This window comes from Toxotes jaculatrix, chromosome 18 (genome assembly GCF_017976425.1).
Source record: "Toxotes jaculatrix isolate fToxJac2 chromosome 18, fToxJac2.pri, whole genome shotgun sequence".
In the NCBI taxonomy this organism is placed as follows: domain Eukaryota; kingdom Metazoa; phylum Chordata; class Actinopteri; family Toxotidae; genus Toxotes; species Toxotes jaculatrix.
This window is the reverse complement of record NC_054411.1, coordinates 17,947,220-17,970,593: the sequence shown is the minus strand read 5'-3', so window position 1 is coordinate 17,970,593 and position 23,374 is coordinate 17,947,220. Positions and strand designations below refer to the sequence as shown.

Below are 23,374 nucleotides of genomic sequence, written 5' to 3'. Positions count from 1 at the left end.
TCCATTAGTGTAATGGGTAAGGGCCATGGGGCAGGGGGTGATAAGACAGTAAGAACTCACCCACTCACCCACACACACGCACACATATGCACACACAGATGAATATTACACAGGGTGCAGACACACTCAAAGTTCTTGCAGCTGTGTTCACTATGGTCTGACTCCTATGGAGCAGTGATATAAAGTTTCATTGTTGTATTGTTTTGGGATGTAGCTGCTTCAGCTAATTATCTTTTCTATTTTGAAGAGTCAACAAGGTAAAATGTGAACCCCTATAACTTGCAAATCCAGTACTGTAAAGTAACAAAGTACATTTACTCATGTACTGTAAGTGAGCACAGTACCCTACAGGTACTGTAGGTACTGTAGGTACTTCACTTCAGTGTTTCTTTTCCATGCTACTTTGTACCTCCACTACAGTTCTGTGGTGAATATTACACTTTCACTCCATTACATTTATCTGCCAGCTATAGTTATGGGGTATTTCCCATTATTGCATTAATGATCTCTATGATAAAAGTCCAGTAGAGGCACAACTTTTTACTTTTTTTGGTATGAAATAAACAAACAGGATGTAACATGTTAATTAGTGAGGTATAGGTGCTGGTGGGGGATTTTGTTACCTTTGGACAGATCCAGGCTGTCCCTCCCTGTTTCCAGTCTTTATGCTAAGCTAAGCTACCTGGCTGCTTGCAGTGGCCTTACATTTACTTACAGACATGAGAGCGGCATTAATCCTCTAACTCTTGCCAAGAAAGCAAATAAGGGTTTCCCAAAATGCCAAACTATTCCTTTAACTTGCACAAAGGATGAGAACCTGCTTTACACAAAAATCTGGATAGTAGTGGTTCCTTATTTTGCTCAGGGCTTGTTTCTATGTGTTTTCACCGCATGCTGCTTTTTTTTAATGTAGTAACCTTATTATGGGTATCACTGGCCTTCATCTGACTGAGTCTGGCTTGGAGCCTAGTCCCTCCCCCGTCAGGCCTTACTCCTCCCCCTCCGCTCCCCCTTCATCTCCTCTCCTGCAACAGGATTTGAAGGCGAGGAGAGAGGGAGGGGGCAGAGCCGAGAGAGAAACAAAAAACGTGACTAGGCACCCAAAGCGTCCTGTTATGCAACAACTGACCTACTAACATACATTTAGAGACTGAGAGAGAAGGAGAGAGAGAGAAGGAAATAGAGAGGGAGGAACTGGAGCAAACATGACATGAGGAGCGCACTGAAAACAAGCAGCACTGTGTTCACACTCTCGCATTTACCTGCGCTAATCGGAGAGCTGGTGTTTTGAAAAGTGTCGGGGTGTGTGTGTGTGGGTGAGTGCGTGTGTGAGGGCAGCCGACCGGCGGCCGATGCGCAAAGCGGATTGTTGGACAGGAACTGGACTGTCTGTACCCTCTGTGGATTCAGTCATTCTTAAAGGAAAGGGGTAAGTTTGTGTTGTTATTACTATTATTATTATTATTCAGCTGCATCATTACATTCATATCGGATGTTGGATAGCCTATAGACTAAATATCTGTCATCGTTTTTTCCATTTTAGTGAGCTTCTTGTTGCCGCTCTTACTCCATGAGTGTTTGTTTTGGTGCCTGGGCGCGTTTTCTCAATGTCAAGGCGAGGCTGCTTTCACCCTCAGTAGGCTGCTGGAGATGCGTGAGGGGTCTCTGTGAGTTTGTGTATGTGTGAGAGAGGAGAAACGGGGGTGGGGGGTGGTGGTGGTGTTGAGGGGGGGGGGGTTAGCCAGAGGTTATGGGATTCCTTCAGAAAAAAAAGGTGCGATGAAAACACAGGGAGGCGAATGTGGATATTTTGGAGCAGTGCCACAGTTGTAATGAGGCTGGGTCAACACATCAGCGCTGTTGTGTTATGGTACACAACCCAGTCATTTTATTCACGGACTGGTATGGTGCTTTTAGGGGCCAGTTTGTTCTGTTTATCCCAGTCTCGGTTTAGTAATACACCTGCTTTCGTAACACACGTGGCAAACATTAATGTTGTTCAGCACAGCCTAAATTACGCGTGCTGGCATATGTGTTGTTATTATTATTAGTAGCAGCAACATTATTATTGCAAGGTTTTCATGTAATAATAATAACAACAATAATTCTTGTTGTTGTTGTTGTTGTTGTTGTTGTTGTTAGCTTAGAAAATGTGCCATGTTAGCAGCCTAATGTTCAGTGTTAGGTTTATATGTATTTTAGAGGCTGTGAACAGCGACTTATTTATACTCGGCTTCTTTTGGGTTAGTAGGCTAGTCCATGCAGACAAGTGGAAAAATCCCATGCAAACTCCGAGGACACACTTCTCCTTGTCACGTGTAGCAGCTCTTTGTAAAGGTTAACGCGGCTGTGCAGCCCTCCGGGTTAACCCTTTAGTAGGCTGGCAGTCTGAAAGGAGCACAACACAAACCAGAGCATGCGGACAGGCATGATCGAGGCATGATCGTCCGTCCTGGATGCATGTGGACAGTCCGTTTTTACTCCTGTCTCTTCTGTTTACAACCTCGGCTCGGACTGTTGGGAGCCCCAAAATAGAAAGGATGAAGAATGGTGAAGTTCACGGGCTCCGATGAGGGCAGCCGCTGCGAGGTGAGGTGTGGATCTGAACATCTGGATCAAATGTGGGTCAGATGTGTTACTGTCGATTCCCGACGAGCTCGGTTCACAGCTGCGATACAAGTGTACGCTCTGATATCACGGCGGATGAATAGGTGTGGATGGTTTTCTGGGACGAATGTGGTTTTTGAGACAGTGGGTGAATTTCGTAGCACAGTTGGATTCATGCAGTCGCCTCGGATGACTGAGGATCCGATTAAATATGCATGAAGACGATTTGTCAGACAGTGCAACAAAGGAGGCATGCGGGGTAACATATTTCTCACAATGTGTTGCTTTGTGAACGACAAGTGATTGCTTTTTTCCCCCCCGCGCCTTGTGCCCAACCTATCCAAACGCGGAATTAAACAATACATTATGGCCTTTAATTGAACTTGAGCTGTTGTAGCAACTCCGCCTGCATGGCTGCGGTCCAGCTCTGCTTCAGCAGCGGTGGAAATGTCAGAACTTGCAGGCACACAGATGACAAAGAAATTCAACGGGTTTTATATGATATTTTACATTTTGTTTTGAAATAGAAAACTCATCCCTGGCTTTATTTTAAATACCGGCTTTGTGGTTTATGTACCGCACGTGGGCATGGTCGTCCCCCTCCTTGTCTTTGCAGCTTTCCTCTCCAGAAACGGCATGCCTCAAGGCATCACATGTAATAACAGTTTAGATTCGTATAGTTTAGATTCCCATAATAGCAGTGTGAACAAGTGGTTTCCCAGATTTAAAGATAATTTTAGATTACGTTGTGAAAGTTGTCTGTACGGCCGATCTCTCCTCGGCAGACAGGAGAGTGACTGTTAGGTTTTTACGCATTGTAAGCTGTGCATGTCGCATCCGTGTATACCGTGCAGGAATCACTGAGGAGGTTACGGAGGTTGCATAATAAATGAATTAAATAATTAAAATGGATTAAAGAATGGGGGAGATTATGCAATCGGCGGAAACCCATAGTCTGTGGCTATGCAGCGCTGTGCTGCGCTGCGCTTTGCTGCGGAGCGGCCGCTGCCAATTGGTTGGCGTGCACACTGGGTCTCTATGCCAGCAATGAATGTAGGTCACATTAGCCCGGTGGGAGGGGGGAATGAGGCGCACAACCGCCGCTGACTAGAAAGGCAGAATCAAAACCCCACCAAAATAAACCCTCGCCCCGCCATAACAAAGGAACGAGGCAGGCATGCAGAAAAATAAGATACACAGCTTTGCAAGCTCAGCGCGACCTAAATAAATATACTTATCAAAACTTATACATGTTTGAAAAAAAACCCTTTTTAAGTACTTCCAAGCACATTGCATCACTGCTCTGAACTGCTGAGACAACGGCTCTGTGGCTACTTAGGTCTGATTAAAGCCCTGCCTGCGTCCAGCTTTACTAAATAAAAATCTGGGAGGGGAGTTCATGGTCACAAGCATGGAGCGGTTTCCATCCTGTCCCACTTTGTGGCCTCTTGACTTTCTCGGGGTTTCCTGGCACATGTAAGATGATAAAAGATGAGGGCCGTGCTTTGTTATTGCACTGTGGTTTGGAGCCAGCAGAGAGGAGAATTACAGCATTTAGTAGGCCAAGGGAGCACATGTGACTGGTGCAACACATGGACTGAGTCACTCAGCTTTTTTCCCTTCTCCAGAGCGAGAGGGGTGATATGGCTGTGTGTTCATGGAACAAGGATCTAGCTTGGATGGGACTCCGCCTTGCTGGCATGCTGCCCGATTATTTAACCCCCTCCCTCTTTTACCTCTTTTTTTTTTTTTTTTTTGGAAGATAAAGTCAGACCCCAGACTTGGAATTAAAGCCGACCCCACCCATGACCCCCCAACCCTGCACCACGTGCCATATATTGCATTCTTCCCAGGAGGAGGGGAGGGGGGGTGAAGCAACAGTTTCATCACTCCCTCCTCCTGTGAAGCATGTGCCCCCCCCCCCCCCCCCCCCCCCCCCCCTTTTATTTTAGACCTGCTCCCATTTCCTGAAACGCTCCACAGAAACACGTGCAGGGGTTTGAACTCAGTCCACTGTTTCCAAAGCTCACTGCCACATTTAGACTCTTGCGGCGTGGGCCTGGGTTCTTTTACGTTGCTATCATTCCACAAGTGCCTAGTGATGACACGTGGGGAATATATGATAAATTGGAAAGAGTAATCTAGGTCAAGGAAATTGTGCGCAGAGCTGGGCTACAACACGCGGCAGATTAGACTCAGTGGGATGTGTTTGTATATTTGAGCCTTAAGATTTAATGCACACATGCAAATAAAATGGCAGTGATTTATTCAGCATGTTTCTCTTGTCGTGGCTTTAAGTATCTCCGCAAACGCAAATCTATTGTAATTTTTGATGACAAAGACAGAGAATCACAGCACCTTGTAGACTGGTGTGATTCACGTTCATTCACACGGTGGACTATTGAGGGGTGCAACAGAGGGAGAAACACACAAACACACAGAAGAAAAGAGAGAGGGCCACCACTGTGAGCTAATTAAACACAAGAGTTCATTCATGTGTCTAGCTCAGCCTGACCGTAGGAGAGATATGCAGTGTACGCACTCGGCGACGTCAACCACCCTGCTTTTGTTACAGAACGTTGTTTTCTCACCATCTGCTTTTGGCCACTGGATCAGAGCAAAGGAGAGAAAGTCTTAATTTGACTGGCTGCCCCTTCTGTTTCCACCTTTTTCGTTGCCATGGGTGACAAATTCTTTCTACTGATGCAATACCAACATTGTCGCAATTGCCACTGGCTTCCCCCCATTTGCCCAGCTACAGTATAATCTCATCTCCAGCCTCCTCTTTGTTTTAACTCTCCCTCACTGATTCCCCCCATTTCTTTGTCTCTGCTCCACCTGCTCTCACCTCTATCTATATTTAGACAGTGCTCTAATTTTACACGCCTCCTTCTTCTTTTTTGTCCTGCACATCTCTTTTTGTCTTTCTTTTCCGCTCTCTCCCTCCCTCTTCCCTCGCCACTTCACCTCCTCACAGCTCGCCTGACCTATATTCCAGCAAGCCGTACAGTGGAGGCAGCTAGACTTGTGTTTACAGAGTGCAGTCAGTCCCCAGTTTCTGGGTCAGTGGGACACGCCGAGAAAAAGTCTCTCCCCTCTAATTCTTTCTCTCTCGTGCCCAACAGCCACATGTCAGAGGCTCACGGGGATAAACTTGAAACCATTCAGCCAAGCAGAGGGGAAAAAAAAAAAAATCCAGACAGCAGCGTCTTTATTTCTAAAGAGATGGTGGAAATGTAATATAGATTCTTGGATTAGATTTGATTCTTTGGAGTGAAATTAAAAACTGATGGTCCTGCCTTTGTCTGCAATTTAGAGCAGAAAGAGAGAGAAAATTCAGTATCTTTCCAGAATCTGGGCTCAAATTCATATTCGTTGCGAGGGTAAGCCTGCAGTTACGTAATGGTGTCAGATCGTGGGGAAGAGCAGAGTAGAACCACTGTAAACACCTTTCCAGATTATGAGATTACAGATTCAGACAGTGTAATGCTGCTTATGCAGTTTTAACCTAGGAGTGCAGATGCTGAGTAACACATATTTACTATAGCCCACTATATATATACTATTTTACTATAGCGCTGGTTAAATGGATGGAATTTACTGTTCCTTTATTATGATGGGTACTTGTAATTATACGCAGTCCATGAATACATGTGTGAGGGAAAGGTTTTGTTACCATATGTTTGACCTGAAATACTTAAAACCAATACGACCATGTAGGTTCATGGTAATCTCAGTGCAGAAAGGGTCATTTCATGTCATGTAGAAGCATAACTACACATGACCTAATTATTTTTCCAGGAACAGTACATTTTGTGATCATAGCAATATCACGTATCAAGCACGTAAATGAAACATTTCCTGTAAAGAAAAATCTATTACATTTACTGGGTAAGTCTGTGTAATTCTTATGAAGAGTATCATGTCACTATAATCAAATCAAAATATCAAATGTAACTCATTCCAGATGTTTACTGATTTCTATATTTAAAACACTAAGAGCCTACAGCCATGCTAGAGGCTGAACTAAGGCACGCTGCTACCATCCATGCTGAAATGCTAACAATGGCATGGCTAACATGCTGATGTTTAGCAGCTGTAACGTTCTCACCATGTTCTCCATCTACATTTAGCATGCTAGTATTCACTAAACACAAAGTACAAGTTCAAGTCATTAGTTTTGCGGGTATTTGATAAGAGCAATCTGTCCAATATATCAATATATCTGTCCAATACATGACTAAAAACACAACAGAGCATATAAAAGCACTGCTTTTCTGTTTGATTCACTGGTGTTTTGCTCTGGTAACAGCAACATCTCACTGGTTTTTGTCTGGAAACACACCTGCCCAGCTCATTATACAGGGCTACCTGCTGCTTTTGAGCTCTGAGGCACCCATCTCCATACTTATGAGACTGTCCGACCACCCCTGTGTTTTATTCAAATGTTAACAGGCCGTGTTATTCTGGCGCATGTCCCGCCTCCCGCCTCCTTTCTTTCCCGGGGCCCTTGACCTATATTTATCAATGACCCACCTCCCAGCTGCCCCCACAGCGCCAAATCTCTTGCTCCAGTCTCAGCCTCTTTATCCTTGACCTGCACTGGCTGCTGCCTTTGTCTGCCTTATCTGCTCACTCTGCATCATTGATTTGGCAGTGACTTATTTTGGCGAGGAATGCTGCCACATTCCTCTGCGGATGAACGCATGGGGGGTAGCACTGTTTAAACAGTGTTTGTAGATGGGGTTTCTCAGCAGGAAAGCGGTGAGCTGTCCCTCATAGAGGGTTTTTTTTGTGAAATGTTCTAAAACAGATTGAGGAAACCCCACCAGCCCTGCATCTGACTCACCCTTTGCTCTGTCTGGTCCAAATACTCATCAGGCAAACCAAAGGAGCTAATCCTTACACTGTCTAGTATTATGCTCTCAGCATGTATCAGACTAATGCAATTTCTATGGTGTTAAACTTACACCACTTCTAATTACTAGTCTTTTATTTTTCCCCTCGGCTGCCTTAAGAATCGTGAGCTCAGATATTTCGACATGTTTAAACATTACATGGAAACCTTTTTAAATACTGGGTGACAAGATGAAACAGGATCATCAGCCCTGCAATGAACTCATTGTGCCCACATTACATCACAAAAGTCAACATCAACATGCCAGGCTAAGGGTCAGGGGTCACAGGCTGCAGACGGAGCAGATCAATAGCAGGGTCAAAAGGTCAGACGGTGAGGTCTAGCAGCCATTCACTGGTTGTCAGGAGCGACACAGTCAGTAAAAGCCAGACATGCCAAAACAGCAGAGGAAAGCTGTGCAGATGTAAAAATGTGCCCTTGAACGAGAAATAACTTAAAAGGAATAATTGCAATTCTGATGTGAAAATGCATAACGAGGCACGAGCAGTCCACATGGATTAATGTTGTTTTTTTCCGTTTTTATCTCCACAGTCTTTCATCTTGCAGTCAACTGCAGAGAGAAGAGAGACAGGCAGAGGGAGGGAGAGCGAGAGTGAGGCTCCCCAAGAGACGGACACGCTGAGGTAGACAGACCGACCTACATCCTGCTGTTTGTGCGGAGATCTAGGACACTTCTCCGACAGCTTATCTCAGTGTGCCGCTCTTATGCTAAACCTTTAACAATCAACAGCAGGAGGAGAAAAAAGAAAACTGTCTCATCCACTCAATTTTAAGGAATTTTGCGCTTTTCAATGCTGATCTGATCCACTTTGGGTCTGTGATACTGAAGAGTCTGGACACTGAACTAAAACCCCTTCAAGTGGATAAATGAGGGTTACTAATGCTGAACTCCAGCTGTTCTTCATCTTTTTGGCTAATTTGGACACTTGACTCTTCTTCTGTCATAACTAGAGTGAACCAGCAATAAACAGACTGAGAACTTTTGGAGAAAACTTCAATCACCACCCCCTCCTCCCCTTGACCTCTCACCTGGTTCTTTCCTCAGTCACCCAAGCAACATATCAAACTGGCTGCCACAAAACAAGAATGGAAAATCTGACTTCAGCTCTCAAAACATTAAACAAGAACTCAGGGAACAACCTAAATTGCCTTGAGACCTTCAGCGGTTATGAAGAGTCTCTCCCCTCTGTCCAAGGACCTCCGGCTCGCATGGGGCGCCTCATCAAACCCAAACCCAATGCTACCTGCCGGCGAAAGCGTGAGTTCATTTCTGATGAGAAGAAGGACGCCTCCTACTGGGAGAAACGTCGCAAGAACAACGAGGCCGCCAAGCGCTCCCGGGAGAAGCGACGTCTCAATGATATGGTTTTGGAGAACCGTGTCATTGCACTGAATGATGAGAATGTGAGGCTCAAGACAGAGCTGCTCCAGCTGAAGCTGCGCTTTGGCCTTATAAGCACTGCTTCATATATTGAAAAGAGCCAGCAGATTGGTGGGGGCAACAACACAGGAAATGGAGGCTCGTCCTCATCCTCCTCTACTCAGTACTACTCCAGCGGTTACTCTAGCGGCTCTCAGGTGATGATGAACTCTGACTCCTCGGAAACAGAGCAGTCAGGACGCAGTGAGGGCCACAGGCAGCTGGTGAAATACTCCCCACGCGGCTCCCTCTCCGACATGTCTGACGGCTCCTCCAGGGACAGCCCTGAGCCGATCCCCTTTGAGATCAAACAGGAAGGTGACAGGCTGGAGATGGACATTGCCAACGGCACCACAACCCAGATCATGTTTAACATCCACCGTGGTCTGGCTTCTGTACCCACTCACCATCAGATCCAGCAGCATTCTCAGGAGCTGGAGGCTGCATATCACAGTCAACAGCAGCAGCAACACCACCTTCACCAACAACAACACCAGCCCCATCAGGAGCCTGTAAGCGCTATCAGCACTGTTAACCAGCCGGCCCCTCACCCACCTGCTGCCCAGAGGAGCGTCATTCTGTACGGCTCCAGCAGTGCCTCCTATCCTGTGGACACTCATACAAGGCCCCAGGACATTGATCTGCAGGCAGCTCAGAAGCAGAGCAGCGGCAGCAGCCAGACGTGCGTCAGTCGTCTGCCCCAGTCCATTACAGAGAGCTCCACAGAGACACTGGCTGAGGTGACAAAACAGCTGGAGAGGAAGACATTAGACTCCCCTCCATATGAGCTCTCAGACAGCCGTAATGAGGCTGGAGAGAGACAGGTGTACAGAGTTTGCCAACTTCCCCAGCAGCACCTGCAGCAGGAGCAGCAGCAGCACCAACAGGAGAGTGATTCGTCTCCAGAGACCCCCCACAAACAAGTGGAGGGGGTCAACCACTCTCACCTGTACCACCATCTCCAGCAGCCACATCATTCATACCTCAGTGCCCAAGACGAGGAGCCACCTGTGCTTACCTACGAGGGCGGGCCCACGAGTGAGGCTTACTACCAAGGCCAATCAAGCTCCTCCAGCAAGGACACCTCATCCAGCGATGGAGATCCCCGCAGCTCTGACAAAGAAGCCTCCACGGATGATGATGAGTCCCCTTCCTCGTCCTGCTCAGACATGGGCAGCTACCACAACCAACCGCTTACCAGCCTCCACCTTCCTGCCTCACCTCTGCCATCCTCCCAGGGCTGCTCTCAGGCCCAGGGCCGGGATCCCCAGGGGGAGGTGAAGGGCACAGCGTTGCCCCACAAACTCAGACTCAAACACCGGGCCATGAGCACCGGGAGCAGTGGGGGCAACTGTTCCGGCCAGGAGTCTCCAACCACGCCTCCCTCTGCCACACCGCCTCCGCTGCCCCAGCATCCCTACTTCTCCCTCACTCCACCACAGAACATTAAGCAAGAAAGCCCGGGTGGAGCCTGCAAGGCAGCCTCAGGGCAGGGGGCCAGGAAGGAGAGTGGGAAAAAGGAGACAGGTGGACGACGAAACAAGAGGCGGGATTAGGTGACATTCACTTTCAGAACTTGTCACAACTTAAACAAAAGACACAAGTTCTCCTCTAAGAACTATCCTGCCATCATGCCTTTTTCCTATAATCAAATCCCCTCCTTAAGCCCCCGGGACAGGAAGCTGGGCTTTTGTACTCCCCTACCCCCAGTGTCACCAAAAAAAAAGGCTGGACATCTTGTAGGGATGTATTATATTTGTATATATTGTACAGATTTGTCACTTCTTACATCCTCTCCATACTTACAAAGCACTTTTGTTTATGCGATGAGAGGAGGAATGGAACTGTCTGCTTTTCTACTTTTGTCATCCAACAATATACAGTACATCAGCAAAAGCACATTTTGATCACTTCCAAACAAGAATGTGGGGGGAAAAAAAAGTTTTGAGCTTTATCAGTGCGATAAATTTGGTACATATCTGGCTGTATACAAGCATACACGTGTATGGCCTGTAATCTGCCTTAACTAAAAATCAAATGCAAACGTACACTGGTGACATTTCCTTGACCAAAGAAGCACCAACATCAACAACACTACAAATATTAAGTTCCATACCTCTTCCCAGGCCCTACCTCTACCGACCCACACCCCTCCCAACCATCTCCATCATTTCACAAAAGATCGCCATCACCTTTATTTTTTAAGCACTTGGTTTGTATATTACTGTGATATATGAATATATGTATCTATTATAAATATATATTTTACGAAGAAATTTGAATACAAATTCAACAAAAATGCGACAAACCTGCAATGGTAAAAGAGGATTTTGAACGTGACCATCCTAATATGAATCACAATCACTGTACAGCCACATTGTCTACTGTTGCGACAGGACCCATTCAAATTAAAATGCCTCTCTCTTGATTGTTAAGCTTTAGCATTAATCATTTGTTAATGCCCTGTTTACACAGAAATGGCCGTCCAGTCTGGAGCGCCAACAGCACTGAATGGAGAACATGTTGTGTCCTGAGGCATGGGCCTCATTAAAATGTTTGGATTTCTTAACCTTTAACCAGCCTTTAAATATTCGGTGGAATACACCAGCTGCAGGCTATAAGCCCTTAGTTTATTTGAGCTTTATCAACCGTATCTTGTTGTTGTTACCATTTACTGGCCCAATGTATTTATTTCCCTCTTCTCCACACGCCCATCACTGTAAAAAAAAAAAAAAAAAAAAAGCCCACAGGAACATAGACAGAGAATGTGTACAGACCTTATTAGATATGTACTGCAGCCTTGAGTTTGAACTGTAATGTAGGCAGGGGATGCTTGGGGGCAAAGGCAGGAGGAATTAAGTCATTCATGGAAACACACTACAGTGCACTGAACAAGTTCCTCTTGTGTAGAGACCTAAGAAGAGAGTCCTCCAAAGTTACTGTACAGTCACTGACAGGAACTGAGGTTTTGTAGTGTGACCAAGCATGGCCCTTAAGGCTCATACTGAGTTATTGTCAAATAAAAGCTAAATACAATACAACATTTTTCTAACCATCCAATTAGAGCCATTATCTAAATTGTTTTTAAAAAAAAAAAAAAAGGATCTGAGCTTAAATTAATGAAGAGAAGGACTTCCCTTGTTTCCCATGTGCCTCCATTATTCATTTCAAGGGTTATTCATCCCTGTCTCATGGTAGTTCTGCTGGGCAGTGATGAATTGCCTGCACTGGATTCTAGTTTTAAAAAGTCTATGTACCATGTTTGGCTTTTTGGTGCTTGTGTATAAATGTAAAGTTCCCCTCCACCCTTGAACAACACTGTAATGTTTATTTCATTGGTTTTGTATCCTCTTTTTTGTCAAGGTGTTGTTCTGTTTTCCTCTATACTGTGTCTTTTCTCCTGTTGACTGTGATGACATGTATTTGCCTCATTCCTCCTCCCCTCCCCCCTTTTTCAGTGTGTATTAATCAGTAATGTTTGTGGTTTTGCTGATGGTTTTATGAAAAAGACAAGAGGACAAAAAAAAAAGAAGAAACAGGCAAAGATAGTGTGGTGTTTAGAGATGGTGGCTGGTCTGGTTGGTCATTACCATCGCTTCCTTTTGACATGAATACGTATGTAAAGACACTAATGTTCATTGTGGAAGATGGGAGCATTTCAAGATCGAAAAACAAAATAAAAAGAATGTTGACCTATCAACATATCATGAAAAGAGCCTGTGTTTCTCTGTTCCTTTACCAGTGTTTCCATGGTTTGGCACGGTGGATGTCACGCACATTATCAGCCCACAATGGAGGGCTGACATTGAACTGAGCAGCCATTTCGATCTGTCTAAGTGTCTTTGGTTTTAAGCAGCAGTGGCTGTCAACACAGCGATCAGCCTGTAGGCAGCACATACGAGCTGGCAGCCTGACTTGTCATCCTATCAACTGTGATGATGATCTATAAACCTTATGCCAGAACCACCAGTTAGGTAATACATTACTCACTGATTGACATAAGAGAATGAATCACCATCAGCAACCAAACAGAATAAATTAGGGCAGTACAGCATTATAATCATACTTCTCTGTAGACCGAATGCCCTGTTATTTAAAGACATGCTGCCGTTCCCTTTAAAACTGTCTATTTTTGAGCTTCAGACCTTTCTGACTTTTCTCAAAAACTTGAGAATTAGACGAAGGCGAAGACTGACAGGCACACCCTGTTTCCACTGTGCAAAGATAACTTTGTATAGAGCTCACCACTCCCCATGGGCAACTCACTCGTTTTGGCATCGGAGGCTAATCTGCTGTGAGAGGAGCTTCGCAGTGACACACTGACACACTTTGCCCGGTGGGGCTAGCGAACTCCCTGGCAAGCTTGTCTGATGTAACACTGGCCTACTTCTACTAATAGACACGAGCTTTATGCATGAAAATGCCGTCAAACGTTGCACTGAAATTTGGCAGAAACCCTCACATAGGTATACACTCTTCTAATTACAGCCCCTGCGTTTGAGATCATGTCTAAACCTCTTTAATATCTTGTTGCTTTTGAAGCACGCCACATGATCGTGAGTGAACATAAAAAGCACTCAGACTGAAAAGGAATAAAAAGCTCTGAGACGGTAAAATATCTCTCAGCTCGAACATGACCTCATTCAGCAGAGAGAGACGCTGGCCCACAAAGCCAAAGGATCACTTTTGTTGTAACAGATTGAACAGGTGTGTCCCAACGAAATCCAGAATATTTATAGCAGAGGAGCAACACAAACCGGCCTAAGCAGCGTGTATCTGAACTGAGAGAGTCAGCGCTGTGTGATGTGCAGGACAAAGCCGGGGCAGAGCCAGTCTGAGCCCCCGACTGCTGCTGCCAGCTCAACTGTCCTGCCAACCTCCTGGCCAAGTCCCATCGCATTCTTTGTAAAAACAAAGAAAAGGCTGCTGTGCTATCAAATCCAAGTCCAGACTCACAGTCTATATGGTACCACAGACTGACATAGATTATACAGCTTCTATAAGAATAGTTAAAGTCAACATTCAATGGTAAACTGTCAGCTTGATTTCACATTATTCATTTAAAAGCAACATGTAGAAATAAATTACTGTACATGCACATTTTAGAATGTGATTTAATATAGTGTGAGATTGCAATGGTTTTATTACACAACTGGTCTCTAGAAAAAAATGATGGATTATCCAGTAAGCACAAATAATGTGTCTTAAATAATATTTTACTCCCTTGTCTGCCTCCTTCTTAGAAAACTAAAATGGGGTCATGTTCATAACAACATAAAGGGCAAAGGGAGGAGCAGTGAAGGGGGGAGGAGGGGGGAGGATATGGGAGGGGAGGGAAGTAAACCCAGTGCTCTAACTTGATCTAAGCCTGCAAACAAAGCACCTCTTTGAGGCTGACGCATCAATGCCCTTCACAATGCTCTCAGTCACACACACACAAGCAAATACATGCATGCACATTCCCTCACACACACGTACACACACACACACACACACACACACACACACACACACACACACACACACACACACACACACACACACACGGGTACCAAAAAAAAAGAGCATTTTGCTGCGTCCCCTATTTTCCTGATTTGACTTGAACGGCTGCTGCACCGGAGCTTGCATAAACAGGTCAGAAGGAAAGTAGGTCAGTGTGCACGCGCAGGAAAGGAGACGAGAGGAAAAGGAGAACTAAAGAGAGGGAGGGAGGGAGGGAGAGGGAGAGAGAGAGAGAGAGAGAGAGAGAGAGGGAGGGAGAGGGAGTGTGCTGATGGATGGATCGATGAAGGTTATGGCTCCATCCGTGTCACTCTTGTTTGTCTCTGGCAGCAGAGATGCTCTTGGCAAACAGAGCAGAAACAGGGCTCTCGTGTTACCTGGTTCCCCTTCACAGCCTGGGGAAAAGGGTTAGTGGAGCAAGAAGGGGAGTGTGTGTGGCTGGGTGGGGGGGGTGGGGGGGGTGGCTTGCGGGACCCCAGGACTGCAGAGATCTGGTTTGTTTCCAAAATGACACACTAGAAGCTTCTAACACATTTCTGGGGCAGGTTCAAGGCTGCCTGCGAAGCCAGGTCACATTCAGGTAACACGAATTCCCCTGCCTGCATACTGTGAAGTACAGCCATGACCACACAACTCCATTAGCTCCGTATGTTAAATGTCATTACTGTACAGGGTCTATAGTCACCTGCACTGTATGCAAACAAGGAGCAAACTCAGGCATTAGACCTGTACACATTATTCTATATCTACTAAGCAAATACACCTGTGCATACAAATGTTCACTGCAAGTGCACATGCAAACATAAAGACTACATGATGCACAGTTTCATCATTCTTATTAAATAAACAGAAAGAAAAGAAGTGTGTGTGTGTGTGTGTGTAAATGTATTCTAGCACTTGAAACCAGTCATAAAAGCAAGTAAAAGAAAACATTAAGATCAAAAACCATTTCTGCTTACATAACTATCTTATAGCTTGAGGCTCAGAGCACACCTGAGGTAGAGGGAGGGATGTCTGATCAGAAGCAGCAACAGTAAAGAGGTAAAGATATGAAGAAAGAGCGGTAAGAAACAATGTTAGAGGTGTATACTGTAAATACAGTATAATGAACCGAGGAAGGAGAGAGACACAAATACAGTGTAAAATAACGAGGTAAAATCAAAAGCTAAAAATGTATCTGTATAAGTTTTTAAAGTCTGTAGTTTAGTCCTGAGACAAACTGTGATTGTAAAAGCAAAAGCATCTTTTGTTCTCCCAAGAGCAGCAGTGGAAATGAGGTGGATGACATATCAAATGCTCTGAACAGTTGTTCAGCCACATTCAAACTGGTCTGAAGCGGCTGGCGGAGTGAACAGGGAGTGGCCTGCCCCCGATTTAGCTTTGGGCCCACTGTGCCCCCCCCTCCCTTCACTGTCTTCATCACACTCTCTGGGTCATACGTGCACACACACACACACAAAAGACCTTGTTTGCCTGTGGCCTAAACTCCATATCTAAAGTGGGACTTTAAAAGAGATGCAAGTGGCACAGGCATGTCATTTGAAAATACCAGACATTTGTACATTTCTTGCTGCTAGACAAGTTGACACAAAAGATTTCCAAAGGTGAGTGAGTGTGTGAGGCCATGTGATAAGAAAAGGGAGCAGCCATAGAAACGAAAACAACAAAACCTGACTCATCTAACACGTTGCAGTAATCCTCAACCACTGATCCACTTATCACCATGTTCCTATGACCCATCTCCTCTCCAGTCCTGATGTCTAGAGGGAAAAGTAATCCTACAACTACTCAACTTCTCCTCACCACCTACACCTGCAGTGCAGCGGGATCCCCACGACTGGTCCTCCCCCTCAGCAAGACAGAATGCAAATGCTGCAGTGAACCTGCAGCTGACTGGCACACAGCTGCCGACCGGGGCGAGGGTTTTATCTGCAATGCCAGGTTCTGCCAGAGTGTCAGAGAAAACAGTCCACAGGGAGACACAGAGACAGAGAAACACAGGTGTATCACCATGATTCTGCAATAACCGGAGTGAAACAGTCCAAGGTGGAGTGAATGATGATGGAGGCACAGAGAGGGAGTGGGAAAACACTGCACGGAGTAAAGACAAAGAGTCGGCTGTGTCATTCGCTCCACGAGCTTCCTTCCTGTAGGACCACAAGGCCATCGACTAACTGCAGCCAGAGAGAGAGGAGAAAAAAAAAACTGAAAAATCTGCACAGCACTCCACCCCACTGAAGCCCAACCCAAACACACACACACACAGACAAACAGCAGCCCCACCTGCACTTCTCTGCCAAAACAGTGGGTTAACTCAAAGAAGTGATGTAAGAGGTGGGGGTGACACGAATACCACAGATTCTGTTGTTTGCGCATTCATGGCAGCTTTGCCGCACACCCCCACTGCAGCTTCGCCCGAGGCCTCCAGGGCCGTCCACACACTCACTGCAACACCAGATGCCCACGCCCAATAAGTCACTTTCTCAGGTGGAAATGCCTGGACTCGCACGGCAGGGAGACAAGGGATGGAGCCATACACACACAGAGTTCATGATATGTATCAGATGTTATGAAAGGGGGTCTGTCGTGCAGTTCTTGCAAAGCTTAACAAATGTAAAACACTTATAATCCAATTACGTCACTGAGCCAGCTATCACAGACTGTCACTTCAAAGGCCAAGACAATAAATCAAGGCACGAAAAACATGTTGGTTGCCAGTGGTGGGGCAACATAGTTTCATCAAGATTACACAACTGCAATAACACTGAGTACTGATGCTGCCTAATATCAACTAATCCAGCTTTAGTGAGGATAAAGATAAAAAAAAAAAAAAAGTTGTTTTCGATTAACTGTTTGACCTCATTTGTTTTTTAAGTGTCTTTGGACAACTTACTGTAAGTTTACATACAAGGAATCTTCACTAAATCTGAGAGGATGTTTGCGGTGCATTTATGGTCTTTACAACGTCAGGGAATGGTTTACCATAAGGTACAAAGAGCACTTTTTTTCTAACTGAATACAAATGTGTGATGTGTATAGTGTGATGATAAGTCTTAATACAATCATTGCAAAATTCTACTAAAGAAAACAACGTCATTGTTAACATTAGGCCTGAGATGAGTGTGCTGCTGCTGGAGGAGAGTGGGCATATAAAGCAACAAGAGTCATAAATGAAACTGTCTAATCTCATCTAAATATTGACTTGGTGGCTATCAAAGGTTTTATGACACACAACATAATGAAGCTTTTACTGGTAATGTGTAATGAGTATGACAATACCACGGAAGCACATGGAGATACGAGCAAACCGATAAAAATGTTTGTGTATTTATCAAGAGAAAAGGAGCCAGTGCTGAGACCTCTCCTATAACACAAGACATGATGAAAAACACAACACTTTGGCTGGGTTAAAATCGTACAATTTGAGTTGAGGTATTTTTTAGTTGTTTTGTGTTATGTCTACTACTTTTCCCACTTTGGCATCAAACACTGCATCCGCAGAGGGCATATCTCGAGCCACCAGTGTTGTGGTGCAGGTTGGGAAGGACTGGGGAAGGTATTACACAATACTAGGCAACCTGCTGCCTGTAGTTATAGTTGAGTAACATACGGCTGCCTGTGTTACTGTGGGATCCAGGCAGAGTGAGAGTGGAATGTTTGTTTTGATTTCAGAGAGCTCAGAGAAGGGGGCCCAGGACGGTACAGTGTGTGTGTGTATGTGCATGGGAGGTGGGTGCCTGTGTGTGTGTGTGCGTGTGTGTGTGTGCGCGCGTGCGTGCGTGCGTGTGTATGTGTGCGCACGCATGTAAGTAAGGGGAGGGTTCATTCACGGCAAATTACCCTCACTTGCCTTGCCTCTGTTTTTGTTTTCAATTCCCCATCCATGGCTAAAAATTAGGTCAGCAGTCACATGTGTTATGCCTGAGCCAGAGGAGCAACAAGGGACAGAAAAAAACAGACATTCTTAACCTTTTTAACAGATAGACCTATGGCAGTGTATAAGTACACTTTAAACTCAAAAGCTTACAGTTTCATCAGTCATTAATAGACTTTTGAGGCCAAGTCTTCACCCAAAACAAAATAAATTTTAAAAAAATGTTTTTTTTTTCTCCATAGAAGCCCATGGAAATGGCACTTGGCCATGTGTTATGTTTACTGTTGACTCTGGAAGGGCTCCAGTCACAGTGACCTTGTGGAGAGTCACAATCACAGGTGTTGTTGGTGTGCATGTGTACAGGCAATGGGAGTGGCAGGAATGAGGAAACAAAGAGCAAAACACTAAGGGACACGGAGATAAAAATCTGAACGTGCTGTCTTGACTGTTTATAGATTGCGTACATTTGAGATCACTGTGAATGAACATCTTTCGTGGAAGGTGTTCCACAAACAAAAGCAAAGAACATTGCACGCATGGCCCACACTTGTATATTTATTTACTGTTATTTGTAAGACAGTTCACAGGCAGTTAAGTAAGAGAGCAAATGTTCAAAGCTTATTTGCTCTGAAGGCTGGATGACAGTTTGTCTTTGAGGTTAACACGGGGCCCAGAGGTAGAAAAAAAAACATGATAAAAGCTGAATCAGATGTTTCTGTTGACACGTACTGTACTGGATTCATAGAAAAAAAATCAGCTTAATATCCTGTGACTTTAAATAAAACATCTAGAAACTGTATCTGATCTGGAAATTTCAGACGCAGTATAGAAAAAAAAACATTAAGTCACATTTGCGTGTTATGTCAACATGGCTTTGGACAGCATGCTGTCTTATTAAAGAGACACTTCAAATTTTTGCTCACAACACAGAAGTTGTTTTGGTTTCAAACAGCATGTGCCAGTTTTGAACGGACTTGGAACACAAGGAGTTTATGTAATATTATCAATATCACCAACACTGGGCTTCAGTCAAGAAATGATAACAATAGTAATAATTTACAGCGATTACTGATTAATGCTGTCAGTATGTATTTAATAACAATAACAACATTTTAAATCATCTGACACTAGCTGGCTATCGTGATGGCCTTGTTAGAAAATAAAATTAGAAATACCAACAATTGACAAAATGTTTAGTTTCAGTCGCATTTCTCACAGTTAGCTCACATGGATTGGATTGTTATATACATGTAGAATATGTTCAGCATTATTATTTGCCAGATCTTTGTTTATTCACATTGCTGTCTTTTTTAGCTTTATTTGAGTCTAGTCAGAGACCAGAAACAAGGGCAGAGGCGGGGGGTATGACATGTACTGTGGATGTTGCAGTTATACGATATGCACCTTAAGCATTACGGCGCCCAGACAAACCCTTACTCATATTTCTTAATATTATGCAGGAAACTACGGTGGAATGGGCTATAACATGAATAAGCATACTGAATGTCCACTGTCGATATTTGCGGTCTCATCTCTGGCCTTGTCACTCCCCGTAAGGAAAGACCAAGCTCAGCACAGCAGGAAGTGGGGAGTGACTATAATAACTTTTCCTCTCTTGGGGAACACAGACTCAGGATGCTGGGGCTTTTGAAATGTTATATGAAGCAGTAATGGCAAGTGACAGCACACCTTTCAGGTGAGTTGTGTGGTATAAGATACACAGGAGATCACTCAATCACCCCCTAACCACAACCTCAAGAGTCACAGGTGCACACTGGCCGGTGTGGGGCCAACATGCATTCATGTTTAAACCTGAACTGCATTAGAGAAAAACATAATAATCAAAACTTTATATGCATCAATAGTTACAAAAAAAAAACATTTCAGGATTTACTTATCAGTTGCCTGTAAAAGGTGAACGTAAGAAACCCTGCCATGTTAGGGTTTCACTGAATCCTGTTACATGCTAAAATACTTTCACGAGCTACCATCTGGTGTAATCTTACATCTTCTGATGCCTGACAGCCATAATTTGTACCAAAAATAGGTATTAGTCAATCAGACCTTTGTGGATGTCCACATAACGCCAAAGCCTTCACACTGGAAAATGTAGGTCAGCCCCTCCTACTTTCTTCAACATGGCCCGCCTTGCTCTAACCCATCCACTGAATAAGTTTTCAAGCAGCAGAGCCTCGAGCGAACCCACGAGCCATAGCAAAGCAGCTCAGGCCGTGGGGTAACACAGGGGTAAAGAGGTGCACAAGGGGTGGTTGATCAGGGGCAAAGAGAAGCTTCAGCAAAAGAGGGCATGCTAAAAATTCTGATTTGGCCCTCCTAACATGGCTCTGTCTCTTGGCGACCCCCCCCCCCCCTCGCCTCCTTTTTTTGTTTTCCCCTCTCAGACTTCTGAGGAAATCTCCTCTCTGCTCCAAGAAACCTGACCATATACAGCAGCCAGTGGGACCACAAACCAACAGACTAAACTGGAGTCACGTGTCTCAGCTGGCTTTGACTCTGCCTCAGCGGCTGACTGCAGGAATGTCGTGTCTCTGCCGTGACCCCTCTTAGGAGCGACCGTTATCTATCAGCAGTTTCAGTTAGTTTTCCCCAGTGTTAATACAGTGCCATGACTGTTTGTCTTTGGGGCAGACACAAGGCCACCTTTTAAGGAGCTAAAAACAAAGGTGGTATTTGGTGTCTGCTACAGGAGTGGGATGGAGTCAGAAAAACAGAGAGAGAGAGAGGGAGAGAGAGAAGGAGGGGATGATGGGGTGATTTTTATTTTCTCTCCAGACAGGAATGTGAGCATTGACTCACTTTGGGGGCCCCCAGCAGCAGCTGACTACACGGGTGTGTGTGGGTGGGTGACAACAGCCTTCCATTATGAGTCTGCTGTTCAGGGCAGTGTGTCACATACTAAGGGAAAATACAGTTTCTCTCCTTCACACCAATGGCAGATAGCACTGCAGCCATTAAAAGCTGGATGGCTGAGAAGACGATTCAACATAACACGGAAGTTAAATCATAGGTTATGTACCAACAGCTGCATAGTACAAAAATATTACTGGGGCGTGGGGGAGTGGAGGAAGGGGGGGGGGCGGGGGGGGGGGGGGGGGGGGGGTGTTGGAGTAAGCTGCTGAGGTCACATTGGTGAGTCATTCTCTTTGAGACACAGACAAGCTTTAAAACCAACATCTCTCTCAATATCTGAGGAAAATGGAAGTGTATGTAAATTTAGAGGCAGCCCAATGTTGACTATTTAGCCATTTTTCTTGGCCCATTCAATTATTTTAAGATGACAAGATTTTAAAGCTACTCCCTCTTACATGCAGTAGGTCTATCAATATCCGAGGCTGCATCGCACTGTCCCCAGAAACATTTAAAACACACATGCTCCAACTGCAACCTGAAACCTGACCGATGCAGCAATAACACAGGCATGAATCACATATTGGGAGCAGTGACACAAGTGCTGTAAACGGCAGCAGGGAGTCAGCATCGCTGTGGTTTACAGAGGAAAGGAGATACGGCCAGAGGGGAAAGGAGATAAACCTCCAAGAAGGGTCTCCCAGTGAGATAACCGAGATCTGAAAGCAGAGAAGCTAAACTGCATTCATTGACCTGTTACGCAACGCAGGACATAAAGAAACGTTTGTATTACACTGACTGCACAGAATAGGGCCATCTAATCCACAGTGGCCTTTGCATTGTAAAGAGACGTGAGACACAAACAAGAATTCAAAGGGGCTGTTTACGTTGTGTGTGTCAGGTTGTACAGTGGTTATGTTTCACTGAAAACAGGCCGAATGCTGAAACATTACATGTTTCTCACAGTGACTCAATTATCATGCACAGATAACACTGTGACCACCATCCAGTGACACGCACGCATCGCAGTCCTGTTGACATACATCTCTTTCTCACGTTGCCTTTTTCCTTCCCTCACGTTGATGTCAATCACACACTTCCACCCACGGCCCCTGAGTGTGTCACAATGTAACCGATGCTTCTTCCCATAAACAAAGCCAGTGAACCTAGTTTCTCATCCAGTTCGATCCAGTTTGTCACAAAGCACCTAACCTAACAGGCCTCAGGTGAGTGAGACCTGAGAGGTTCATGAGCAGACATTCCAGAGAGCCTTGTGTAAGATCATTTCTGGGATCAGGTGTCAGAAAACAGAAAGAAAAAAAAAAAACTCAGCCATTTCCTAACAAGGTCAGAGGTCAATGCTACACTGGACAAACAACACTCCAGCCACACTGGGACACAAAGCAGCCAAATACTTTCCCAAAAAAACAGAAAATACACAATCATACACAGTATTATCACAACACACGCACAAAATGTTTTAGTTTAGGAGGAATGTATTACTGCAAACAGACGGGGTGGAGACTCCTGCTAGTTGCTTCTCTTGCAATCAAATAACTTTTATCTGAAGATCATGGTTTTCCTGGCCTGCAGCCATGCACTGAAATTATGTAAGGCTGATGAGCAGATATGCTGTGATTGCTCAGCCATGTTGGACAGCTGGGTCACAGTACAGGTTCAGTCTATCATGACGCAATAGTTATAACTATAATATCAATGTGTTACTTAAATATGAGGCTCACATGCCAGATGTATGTTGAAAGAGTGGTCACTGTAATCACTCCTCTCTATATCGGTGAAGCAATCGCTCTAGAATCCATATGATCATGTAATGGTTGCAGGTGCACAGAGAGTGTCCTGTAGACCCCCCCCCCCCCACACACACACAGTGCTGATGGCTTCCTGCCACAGACAAAGGACTGGGCCTTGAGCCTGGATTCCTCATAGGCCTTCATGTGGATCTGGTTTATTGTGCTCGACAGACACTGGCTCTCAGACAATGGTAGGCCTTGTATCTCTGTCCATGTTTCTGCAGCTCAGCCATCCTCCTAAATCACATGCTCGTTCTTCTTCTTTTCCCCCTCTCACCTGTTTTTCCTCACAGACCGCAATACATGTGCATCAGTGAAGATGAATGAGGGGTATCCAGAAAACTCGCAGAGGAAATTAAAGGGGAATTAATTGG

The 23,374-nt window shown here is 45.0% G+C and overlaps 1 protein-coding gene across 2 annotated transcripts; it reads left to right on the top strand.

The window, feature by feature from the left end:
• The first annotated feature begins 1,129 nt into the window (after positions 1 to 1,129).
• On the top strand, positions 1,130 to 12,660 carry LOC121198471 (probable serine/threonine-protein kinase DDB_G0280133). Of its 2 annotated transcripts, none has more exons than XM_041062648.1 (2): positions 1,130 to 1,429; positions 8,057 to 12,660. In XM_041062648.1, exon 2 carries the CDS (start codon positions 8,612 to 8,614, stop codon positions 10,499 to 10,501), a length of 1,890 nt encoding a protein of 629 aa, XP_040918582.1. In that variant the 5' UTR covers positions 1,130 to 1,429; positions 8,057 to 8,611; the 3' UTR covers positions 10,502 to 12,660. The 2 variants fall into 2 exon arrangements, with proteins under 2 accessions (XP_040918582.1, XP_040918583.1); XM_041062649.1 differs by lacking the exon at positions 1,130 to 1,429 and adding an exon at positions 2,387 to 2,589.
• Positions 12,661 to 23,374: the final 10,714 nt, after the last annotated feature.

Bases quoted from the DNA above. Each gene is read 5' to 3' on its own strand.
- LOC121198471 (XM_041062648.1), top strand. From the start codon at position 8,612: ATGGAAAATCTGACTTCAGCTCTCAAAACATTAAACAAGAACTCAGGG.